This window comes from Bacillus rossius (genome assembly GCF_032445375.1).
Source record: "Bacillus rossius redtenbacheri isolate Brsri chromosome 9 unlocalized genomic scaffold, Brsri_v3 Brsri_v3_scf9_2, whole genome shotgun sequence".
NCBI classification, from domain to species: Eukaryota; Metazoa; Arthropoda; class Insecta; order Phasmatodea; family Bacillidae; genus Bacillus; species Bacillus rossius.
The window spans coordinates 5098007-5110460 of NW_026962013.1; the positions used below are offsets into that span (position 1 = coordinate 5098007).

At 42.2% G+C, this 12454-nt stretch overlaps 1 protein-coding gene across 1 annotated transcript; it reads left to right on the top strand.

Annotated features, from left to right (window-relative positions):
• The first annotated feature begins 3275 nt into the window (after window positions 1-3275).
• Window positions 3276-10156, top strand: LOC134543234 (nucleolar protein dao-5-like). Its single transcript, XM_063388137.1, has 4 exons — window positions 3276-4002; window positions 7850-7942; window positions 8607-8668; window positions 9386-10156. Exons 1-4 carry the CDS (start codon window positions 3276-3278, stop codon window positions 10154-10156), a joined length of 1653 nt encoding a protein of 550 aa, XP_063244207.1.
• Window positions 10157-12454: the final 2298 nt, after the last annotated feature.

A 12454-nucleotide genomic window follows, 5' to 3' on the forward strand; every position in this document is an offset into this window, starting at 1 on the left:
ACCATGAGTAAGCTAGCCAACAAGAAATACATCCAGACTTACCGTGCTGCGTATAACAACGAATTCCCGTGTATTCTGAAATCGTAAAAAGGAGAAACTCTTGTGTTTTGCACAGTGTGCCGGTGTCCTAAGCATAGGAAAAACGTGCTTTCTGTGGAAGAAAATAAGATTGATAGCTTTTTCACCAGTACTGCACACACAGGGTTGGAAGTGACGAAAGCATGCACTGTTGATGTCAAGTGGGCTGAATTATCAAGAGTTCGTGGAGTACCGGTAGATGGCTTCCTGAAGTATAACATACTGTCAAAGATAATGCTATCAATTCTGTCAATCCCCCACAGTAATTCAGAATGTGAGCGCATTTTCAGTATGGTAAAAAAAAAACAACCCAAATTAGGTCCTCCATGTCATCTGAAACTTTGCAGTCTATTTCTGTGTTGAAATCAAGGAATTGTGTTGGTTATGAACAAAGATTTACCTCAGATTTATTAGGTAAAGCAAAGAAGGCAACTGCTGCACATTCAAAGTCTTAAAATTGCATCAAGGATGATAATCAGGAGATGACTGAAATATGTAACAAACATGTGATATAGGAAGGTATGTCTTTAAGTAATTTTGTTTAGTGAATTCTATTGCTTTTGTTTTGTACTTGATCATTTAGCTTTTCATATGCATGCTGTGTAAATTGGCACATTCTGGATAGGTTTAGTTTCCCAGTACATTTACAATATTGACTATGAGGTTTTCATTCTAGGCCATCGATATGCCCTTCATGTCATTAGTAAATTAGCAGAAACCAAATGGAATAGAAAAATAGAAAATAATTGCACATAAAGCATGTAAAAAAATTGCTGCATTTGAATTACGATACATTTTCCCAATTTACTGTAAAAGTTTTCTTGATGACCAAACTAAAAAGTTGGCAGGTATGTATATGTTTTTGTCATCATATTCAAGCTGATATTTCTTGTGTGTGGTTGGTGGGGGAGCCTTATCTGTCTCCGTTATGGTTCTCTTTATGTATTGCAGTCAGATGTTTGCTTATTGCCTCTCTCTACTTGTAATTTACTACTACATAATTGGCCATGGTTGTTTTAACACTATCTTATTAATGTTAAATTTATCGTGGTGTCATTCCTGGTTATATATCTTCGGAAGTGAAAGTTCTTTTGGGCGCGATGGGAATAAAATTTCAAGGCCAAATTTTAATGCAATGTTTTTTGTGAAACAATTTCCGAAGCTAAATGGTTGCAGACGGTACAGAATACTGGGTGGCTTGCGGCTCAGGTTGAACCCTGCCATGCTGCAGGGATAGGCGTGTCGCCATCCGACTTGCTGGCATCTAGTAAGGAAGTATCTGGGCAGAGGGCAATACAGCGGGGTTTGAGCTTATTGTTGTGCACCGCCCAACGGGCCATATTCGCAAGAAAATTATTTTCTTTTAAGTATACTTAGTTTTTTAATTGTGTACAACCGTGTTATGAGTATTCTTTTAGCTGTGTAGCTAAATAATTTTAGTTTTGACTAATTATTGTCAGAAATTATCTGACTAAATCACACACCTTATAATTATGAGACCACGAGCATTTAAATATGTTAGATCCAACTACGAATTTTGTAGTTAAAAAACGTTTCAACAAACACTGTGCGTGGAATATTAATTTTTTATTTTATTTTCACTTTGTAGCAATTTGTTTGTAATGTAAAGAATTACAGTTACGTGGGTCTATGCGGTTTAGTTTACGCGTCACAGAGCGGTCGACATGTTCATTCATACGATAGTGCAACATATGGGTGGATATGAATGCATTGTGATGTGTGTGTGTAGCCTGTAGTCATATTCTGTTGTACTCTTAAATCAGTGATGTGATATTTACAGAACTACAAAATCAGTCCATTAAAATTCTAGAATACATCTAACTTATATAAAATTTAATTAAAAATTAACTAACTATATTTACTATAAAAAAATTTATTTTGGTGTATTTCAACAGTAAAAATAATGTTAATGGTTACCAGGCCTGTGCGAATATTCCAATTTTCGAATACCAATAATTGATCACCCACGTTTGATTCGACCTCAAATATTAACACTTGAAAATAAATATTAATTTGGTTACGTATATTGTATTTTGCATACCTTGCGAGCTTGTGTAACAATTTTCACTGTTAAGATTGTCATTTGTGAGGTATAAATTTTTATTTTTTTGTAATGTTTTAATCTTTTAATGGGACTTCATAATCAATGATACTAATAAGCTACATTTTAAACATGCAACAAGTATTCAATAGTTTTTACGATTGTTTTCCCTAAACAGTATTCCATTGTGATGATAATTGCAAGAAATGGGCACCATAGTTTCAACAAAATTTAAATGGTAATCATCACGCCATGTGACGGTAGCAACTTGCTTGCCATATGTAAATAAAGTTGTGCCTCATTAACAAGGGGAGAAAAAGGTAAATAAAAGGTTTCGGATATCAGATGAATGAGAGTAGTGTCAATAATATTGCTGAACTAAAGTACTGTTTACAAAGCTGATGTTTTCAATATAGTTTTTTGCATAACTAGGTTTCAAATGTGAAAGTACGAGATATTTTGGAGAAAAAAATTGTTTTTTTCATGACCTGGATCAGATTTCAAAGTATTTTGCCGATCAGTATGTAGAGTAGCCATTTCTAAAAAAAAAAAGACAAATAGTAACTGAAATGAAAAGTTGGTTGGTTAGGTTAGTTCAGCTGCATAATTAAAAATTAAAAAAATTCTTTTAAAACATTTAATATTAAAAAAAAATTATACATATTCAAATTTTGTGGGATACTAGTTCTAATTTTTACTATTAGAATTTGATATTCATGTTCAAGAATAATTTGGTATTCGTATTCCTGTGTGTTTTGGACTAAAAACACATTTGCATGGGCCTAGTTATTAGCAATATAAAGGATTGTAGAACTCATTGTTGAAGAATTATGTTGCTCGTGATTGTTGCAACAAACACGTCTTGTATCCACAGCAATAAATTGGTTTCTTTCCGGCTTCTGAAACTACGTCTCACATAGTAAACATTCATGCCCTAGACTATAATTTTCTACAAATTGTACTTGAAGAGAAGTGAAGAAAACACTGCTGTCAGCGACCAGTTGCAAAAATCTAAAACACGATCTACATGGTGGACATAAGCGTGCCAGGCTTCAGAAGAGATCTCTGACTGGTGGGAGGAGTAAGGGGCCAGGCAGCGGAGGAACCAGCTCTTGGGAGCAGCTGCCTCGGCACGATGTCGGGAGGCACGGGCCAGATGTCGCCGCGGGGCATGGTGGACGTGGCGTGCTCGGGCGACTATGCTGCGGAGTGCTGCAGCGGGGAGAATGCGCCCCCGGACGACTACGAGCCAGCGGAGGCAGAGGAGGGTCATACAGCCCAGAAGTCACCGCGGGGCATGATGGACGTGGCCTGCTCGGGCGACTCGAAGGAGGCAAGCCCTAGGAGCTACAGCGGGGAGAATGCACCCCCAGACTACGAGCCAGCGGAGGCAGAGGAGGGTCGTACAGCCCAGAAGTCACCGCGGGGCATGGTTGACGTGGCCTGCTCGGGCGACTCGAAGGAGGCAAGTCCCAGGAGCTACACCGCGGAGTGCTGCAGCGGGGAGAAGGCGTCCCCGGACTACGAGCCAGCAGAGGCAGAGGAGGGTCGTACAGCCCAGAAGTCACCGCGGGGCATGGTTGACGTGGCCTGCTCGGGCGACTCGAAGGAGGCAAGCCCCAGGAGCTACACCGCAGAGTGCTACCTCAGGGAAGATGCGCCCCCAGGTGACTATGAGCTCGCGGAAGCAGGGGAGGATCCCGGTGCGCCGGATGTGCCACCGGAGGAGGGGAGCCCAGACGAGCACCTGGACGACTGGAAGGTCCCGGTGTTCTCGCTGGTGGAGGTAGAGGATGGTGGGCGGCTCGTCACGCGGCTGCACTACGTCTCGTACAAGCAGCTGATGGAAGACCTGCTCTCCAGTCAGTAGGCTGTCCAGGAAGTCGTGCAAGCTGACACACCTCACATTCCCACCTCAAGTGTGACAGTGATCTGTACATGCATAAAAAAGTCCACTTCTAATAAATTTTCCAGTTTATAATAAATTATATAATTAAATGTTTAGTATTTTTTGAAATTTTTATTTGTGTTATTTGCTGTGTGATTACATTTTGTCAATGGTAGTTACATTTGAGTGCTACATGCTGTGTTCCTTTAGACACGTACGTTTAATTCCCGACTACAACTCGATCTTTATAAAAAATTGGTCATAAAAGGGTTGGGTTTGATACATTTAAGTATTTTAAGGTTCCAACAATAACTGTGAAGATGGCTAATCATATCTCAAAGCATTCAAATTACTGAATGTTTCAGGAAAAAGATTTGAAAGGAAATATTTGAGGAAACAAATTTTGGTACAGCATTCAAACACTATAATTTGTGTGATTGACATGTGTTGCATTATTTATTTTAGTGATATGACCACCGACATTTATGTATGTAACTTAAATGGTGGGCATGAACATACAAAAAAAACACAATAGATGAAATTACTGTGTGGGGCCTGGCACGGCAAGCATGTCAGCACTGCAAAAGCAGGGGAAGCCTACAACTCACGTAGTTTCGGTTCCCTACCACGTTCGTGCAACTTCGGATTTATCTCAAAAATTGAAATTAAAAAAAATCGAAGGGTTAGGTTATGTTAGGTCAGTCACAACATGCTTGTTTTCATTGGAAACTTCTGATTTAGCGGCTGAAGTGGCGTTAATGCCAAAACGCAAAACTTCGGAAATCTTCGGAAATTCTTGCAGGGAACCGAAACTACGTGAGATAGGCTTCCCCAAAAGCAGGCACCACCTATGAGAACAATCTATGCAGGTAGGCACAACCTGCAAGCAGTGGCAGTACAACCAGCTGCGCGGCACTCGTGTAGGGTCCACAGCAGCACAAAACAAGGAGATACAAATTAAATCAAAACAAAAAAAAACAACCAGCAGAAATACGAATTATATGAGAAATAAAAATAGTTTATAACAAAAAATAAAATTTAAGCAATAGAGAAATAATAGGATATGTTAAATAAGATGGTTTATGCCTGTAAAATGCAATAAAAAATGCATTTAGATATGAACAGGTTTTAACCATATACCACACATGTTTGCAGTTGGAAATTATGGAAAATGGTGTCATTCATGATGTATAATGCGCATAGGGTAGACAAGTGATTATGGATCCGAGACACTTTAATTCTGGTATTTTCAAAAACTTATTGATAAAGACTATTAAGGCTTTAAGTTTTAAATAAAATTTGCAAGGTATACAATCCAAAACAAGAGTTTAAGAGAGAGGAAAAAGCCTGAAGTTTGTTAAAATTAATGCGGTTAGTTTGGATATTTTTCAGTTCGTTATGAAGTGTGTCGTAATTTGGAATTAAATAACTAATTTTGATTGTAATAGAATTGAAAGTATGCAAAAAAAATCTTAAATTAATATTTTAAAATTACAGACTCTTAAATTCATTTTAAATATGCTACATTCCTATATAAATGTAATTTGCATGTTCTATTTACTAGACGTTCAATAAGTAAGTAATACACATTTTATTATACATAAATGTTTTATTACCATTTTTGATGCTTCAGACATAATAGGTTATCTAGGTTTAGATTAAGAATTTAAACTTGCAATCATACAATTAGTGACACTTTTAAAACCATTAGTAACTAAAAATTTGTAAACAATTATAACTATCTACCGCTGTACTCTTTCCATAGAGTGTATACGAAAATATGGCAGAATTCCGTCTCGTCCTTTGAACGTATGGCAGATTTCCGTTATAGTACTTTTCCGCCTTTTTCGAAGAGGCCAGGCGGAATACTTCCAGGATGGTAGTCTTCCGCGCTTTTCAGTTCTTGCCGGTGCTGTGCAAACAACTTCGGTAACATGTCTTCTTCTCATGATATTTAACGTACGTAGAATTCTTTCAAATAATGCCAAGCAAGATAACTGTACGAAACCTGTTTTTTTAAACTACATTTCTGGACTCGAACCACACGTAGTTTCCTCATCCGCCCCTAGAATTCGCTTAAATTTTAAATTGTATAATGGAACGGCTCCCATGAAAATGACTTGGAAATAAAATAATAAACCCCGTCTTTGGACATGATTGACTGGCCCATCTTGTTCAATTATTATACAGTAAATACGATAAAGATTTCTTTGCATTTGTGAACTTTTGATTCGCGCCATCCACCACAGATGGCAGCACCGTGCTTGTTAACACATTTCCGCCGCGTTCACGAAAGTTCTCCCGCCAAAATGCCGTGTACCGAGTGCTAAGATGTTGCACATATATGGTTGTGAGGACCCGTGGATACGCCCTTGTGGCAACGTGTCCATCCGTGATCTCCAGCTCCGTCGCGTGGCGGCCTCCGGAGGCAGGTGGTCGCTCCGGTCCAGTATCTCTTATTCACGCGGGAGGTCGCTTAATCGACCACTTGGACACGTTTAGGCTCTAAGCGACGGCTACCAAATGGCGGCGCTTCAAACCCGTTCCAGCCGGTGAAACAAGTTGTGTTAAGGGGAGGGGGAAAATTGATGTTACCAACCACTCGTGTAAAAAAATAAATAATAAAAGGATGAATTATGGTGTTGTGTTTTAATATCCTCCACTTAATGTCCTGAGCGGGGGAAGGCCGATCAAATTGATGGCTTCACCGGCCCACCGGATTGGCACGGCTCGAGACATCGTGTCTGATCTGTCCGGACGAAGCGGCCGCGCTTCGGTCGTCGCCGAAGACACTTTTCCACGCGGATCATCTCGGATCCCGAGTGTAAAAAATTGGTTGTCTGTAAAGTCGGTTTACGGACGATAGTTTAACGCGTCAACGTCATAACAAAACATTGATAAAATGATTGCATACTTTTATGAATAAAATTGAATCATATTATTGAATTATCACTATTTTGTATGGATACAAAGAAGAAGTGAAATGAAATCTACAATTTAATTGGTAAATTTACTTTTATTTACACTCATTAATTCAAATATGTTTATTACTTTAACGAAGAGATTATTTTAACTATAACTTTTATACATGTTTGCTATTTAACTTCTTCCAGTCTGTGTTATTCTGTTAAGGATAGGACGATGATAGGAAAAGCAGGAAACGAATGGGAGTGTTTCAAGTTTAATTTGCCTTGAAAAAGTCAAATCGATGGTTGTTCCAATCGAGTGGAAGAGAGATAGATGCGGCGCAAGCGTACAATGAGCGTAACGGGACACAACGTAACGTGACAATGTGCGTTACGGGACACTTTTTCGTGCGTGCAACCGGCGTTCATCGATTTATTAGATGTCACGTCAAAAACCAATCACAACTCCGAAACAATCTCTGCGCACAGTCAGTTTGAAATTTGAGAGTAAAGGTAAGTCACGTGCAACCGTATGCTACTGCTAGAGAAGTTACAGGACAATAATGTGAACGTTTGTACAGCGAGGGCACACCATTTTATTGTCCTAGTTTTTTGAGTTAACAGTGAATAAATTTGAAATACAAAGAGCATTTAGGTAATATATAGAACGTTCCAGGGGGTGACCAAGTCTGAATAATTATCAAGTGGTTACCGAGTGAAGCTTTTTTTTTTTTCCTTCAGCTCATTGGTATGCGCCATGTTGGTCATTTCCCTCGAAATTAAATTTTAATTGAACTCGGGGCCATTTGTAGTCACCAAGCTTCGCAGAGAATCTTCAAAGTCAGTTCTTTCACAATTTATGTCAAAACGTATTATTTATAGGCACACGAACAGGAGGTTGGGGGCCGCATTCAGCGTCCTGGGACTCCTCGCGGGCCACGGGGTTCGATGCCAAGTCTCGGTGCTCCGCCCCTGTGTCCGCTACTGGCTATGACGACATCCCTGTTGGTCAGTCGGCAATGGCTGCTTGGTTGTTGCTTCACTAAACAAATAATCTGAGCTGTGCCTGTGTGTTTTAACAAAAAAAAAAGTTTTAAATCATATCACACTATCAAAGTCTAAGGTTATCTCAAACTATTCAATTTTAGTCTTTTTTTTTTTTTTTTTTTTTTAAATTTAAAAAAATTCATCACAGTGCTGGATGGAATTTTCGAAATTGTTATTCGAGAGGAAACATAAAATGCATTCAGAGCTGCCGTCATGGGCGTAGATCCCATGCCGGTGGGTGAGGAAGGGGGGGGGGGGGGCAGGGCGGCCTTGCTTGCGCTTGCGAAAGCGTGACTGTGGAACGGGTTTGATAAGAGTAAACGTAAAAAAATACGTTTTACGGAGAACTTTCTGTATATATTTTTTAATTGTTCTGTTTGTTGTATGCGTACAGGCCGGAATATTTGCGGTATCGTGCAGCATACGAGCACCCAACCGGAGATGACTTGTGTCGCTTGAAACTCACGCGCAAAATGTCTCGGGCTGCGACTTCCCCTCTCCACCCCCCCCCCCCCTTCCCCAGAGAATGCTAGAGACTTGCGTCCCTGGCTGCCGGGATGAATGTACGAGGAAAGCCCCCAGGTACTGATGCGAACAAGAGGGAGTGGAGGCCGTGCTCGAGCAGGCAGCGAGGCGAGGACGTCACAGTCTGGCGAGCTGTTCCGACCCGCCTCTGCGCTGGGTGCGGTGAGGCAGTCCGTGTTCCTGTGTTCCTGAGTCCCTGAGTCCCCGAGATCCCAAGTTCCCGTGTTCCAGAATTCCTGAGTTCCCGAGTTCCAGAATTCCTGAGTTCCCGAGTTACAGAATTCCTGAGTTCCAGAGTTTCTGAATTCCAGATTTCCTGAGTTCCCGAGTTCCCAAGATCCCAAGATCCCGAGTTCCCGAGTTCCTGATTTCCTGAGTTCCTGAGTTCCTTAGTTCCCGAGTTCCTGAGTTCCCGAGTTCCTAAGTTCCTGAGTTCCCGTGTTCCTGTGTTCCTGAGTCCCTGAGTCCCCGAGATCCCAAGTTCCCGTGTTCCAGAATTCCTGAGTTCCCGAGTTCCAGAATTCCTGAGTTCCCGAGTTACAGAATTCCTGAGTTCCAGAGTTTCTGAATTCCAGATTTCCTGAGTTCCCGAGTTCCCAAGATCCCAAGATCCCGAGTTCCCGAGTTCCTGAGTTCCTGAGTTCCTGAGTTCCTTAGTTCCCGAGTTCCTGAGTTCCCGAGTTCCTAAGTTCCTGAGTTCCCGAGTTCCTGAGTTCCCGAGTTCCCGAGTTCCTGAGTTCCCGAGTTCCTGAGTTCCCGAGTCCCCGAGTTCCCTAGTCCCTGAGTTCCTGAGTTCCTGTGGAGGAGCTGGTCTGAAACATGCCGTGCTCCGGGGCCACACACAGAGCTGCCTTGTGTTCGCTGTGTTCGCTGCGCCAGGCGGCCAGACAGATCAGTCTAGCTCAGATCAGTCTAGCTCAGATCAGTCTAGCTCAGATCAGTCTAGCTCAGATCAGTCTAGCTCAGATCAGTCCAGCTCAGATCAGTCCAGCTCAGATCAGTCCAGCTCAGATCAGTCCAGCTCAGATCAGTCCAGCTCAGATCAGTCCAGCTCAGATCAGTCCAGCTCAGATCAGTCCAGCTCAGATCAGTCCAGCTCAGATCAGTCCAGCTCAGATCAGTCCAGCTCAGATCAGTCCAGCTCAGATCAGTCCAGCTCAGATCAGTCCAGCTCAGATCAGTCCAGCTCAGATCAGTCTAGCTCAGATCAGTCCAGCTCAGATCAGTCCAGCTCAGATCAGTCCAGCTCAGATCAGTCCAGCTCAGATCAGTCCAGCTCAGATCAGTCCAGCTCAGATCAGTCCAGCTCAGATCAGTCCAGCTCAGATCAGTCCAGCTCAGATCAGTCCAGCTCAGATCAGTCCAGCTCAGATCAGTCCAGCTCAGATCAGTCCAGCTCAGATCAGTCCAGCTCAGATCAGTCCAGCTCAGATCAGTCCAGCTCAGATCAGTCCAGCTCAGATCAGTCCAGCTCAGATCAGTCCAGCTCAGATCAGTCCAGCTCAGATCAGTCCAGCTCAGATCAGTCCAGCTCAGATCAGTCCAGCTCAGATCAGTCCAGCTCAGATCAGTCCAGCTCAGATCAGTCTAGCTCAGATCAGTCCAGCTCGCGATGTCGGGGAGTTGCTTGCCGCGGGATCCGAGTGGTGATATTCTGCTGGCTCTCGCAGCATGAAAACGTAAAAAAATAAACGGGTACATGAAATTAATCCAAAAAGAAAATAATTTGAAGCAGTTTCTTGTGAGGACGAAACCAAATTTATATGGATCATTTAGGAATTAATGAAACTCAGTTCCATAGCATTTCCCTTGAAATCGAATTCCAGGAATTGTCCTGTACCTATATTTTTATTTTTTTTCCCCATCGATTCATTCCATAAACATGTATATTTTCGTTATACTTCGATTAAATTTTCCTTTCGACATGACTATTTAAAGCACAATTCTAAGATAAATCTTAACTTCAAAATACGCAAACGCAGAAGTATAGCACAATTCAGCGAGAAAAAAAGATGTTGAAGTAGCTTGGCTTCTGGGTTGTAGCCGCATCCTTGGCGAATAATTCACCGACGTTTCGGTCAACATTGCAGTCGCCATCATTAGGGAGCAGTTTCCTACTGCAATGTCGACCGAAACGTCGGTGAATTGTTCGCCAAAGGACGCGGCTACAACCCAGAAGCCAAGCTACTTCAACAATGGTCGTGAAAGCCTGCGAACATTATTAAAAAAAGGGGTTGTCTGTAAAGTCTGTTTACGGACGATAATTTTACGTAATAACGTCATAAGAAAACATTGAAGAAAAATTGCATACTTTTTCATTTTCAAATATTATTTACAGTTTTTTGCAAATTTAATTTAAATAATTTGTTTAAGTATAATCACGAACAATTAGTTAAAAAGCCCGCCTTAACCTGTTTGATATTATAGAAGATTTTCTCGCACGGTGGTTGGCCGGTTCTTGCACGCTCGGCTGAAGGCGGAACGTGACAATGAGTCATGCTTTTTCGTGCGTGCAGCAGGCGTTCATCGATTTATAAGACGTTATCACGTCAAAAAATGATGTTTGGTTATCTGCGCAAGCAAGAAAGTCAGAGACGTTCAGAAAATCAGCCGGGACTCGTAACACCAGACGAGGGCTGGCGAGGTTGGCAGGCCTGCTCGGCCGCACTACCTGGCGAACGCCGCACGAAACCAACCCGGCGCGGCCCGGTCATTACATCGTAATTAGACGACACCTCCTGCCCTGCGAGCCTCCCAGCCCCGCCGCTAGGAGCGCTGGCGGCGCGCCGCGTCCCTCAGGACACGACACGGCAGGCTTCACAAGCCAGCCTGATGCCCACAGAACACGAAGGGAAATAAAGAAGTGCGACTCTAACAGTGGAAACTGAAACCATGTTTCACGCGACATGGGTCGCTATCTGTTTGGCGGGCCCATAACTATCAGCAAATAATAAAAATACGTTTTTTTTTTGGTTATATTAAGTTATAATAGAGTGAATTTTCACTGGTTTGTTTGCCTGATAATAGCTTATACATTACTTCTCCTAATAAATTAATGTAGTTATGTCAGCAATATATTCTGAAAAACTACTATCTAGCGGACGGGCCCATTAACTTCTTCAAAAAACTAGGTCTCAGTCTCGGTAATTAGAGTTTCTCCCCCATGCTCAGGCTGGTGTCACGCTGCGCGTTTCTGCCGCAGATTAAAAAAAAAAAAAAATTGAAATTTTGAGCTAGGGATGGACTATCCTCCTCTCCCCCCCATCCCTTCCCCCCCCCCCCCCTCACCGACTCGAGCCACGTTTGGAAGAAACTGGCAACAGCTTCGGCTCGACCGCGAGGTGTGACGTGACACCGGCCGTCGACGGCGAACATCATATGCTCCCCCTTCCCCCCCCCCCCTCCTTCTAGAACCAGGCCCTGCAACACGGCGGGTCAAAGAAACAAGAGTCTAGCGGCAGCAATGCTACCTTCCTGCAACTGGCTGCAAATGCCGATCCTCTCCGAAGTTGGCCGATCGGTAGCTATCCAGCGCTAGGAAACCGTTTACATGATTTCCAAGTATCTTAAATGTAACTATCCTAACCAAATCAACCGTCCACAAAGTTTTAAAGTATTTATAATGTAGCTAACCTAACCTAATTGACCATTGGTTATCATGTCCTTACCTGAAAATTACAATTTAATTAATAAATTTACTTTTATTTGCATTCATTATTCAAATATATTTATTACTTTTGAAATGTTACGTGCTCGTATTTATTTTTACAAGTACAAAAAAAAATTCGGACCTGCTGAGATTCGATCCGTCAACCTTATGATTAGAAGTAAGTGCCGCTGAGCGCTCAGCCACGAGGTCATATTTGATGGTTAGTAGTTTCAGATGACATATATGATCGTGCCGCCGGCCCCGGAACGAGCGTGAGCGGTGCGGCATTTGCAACCAGT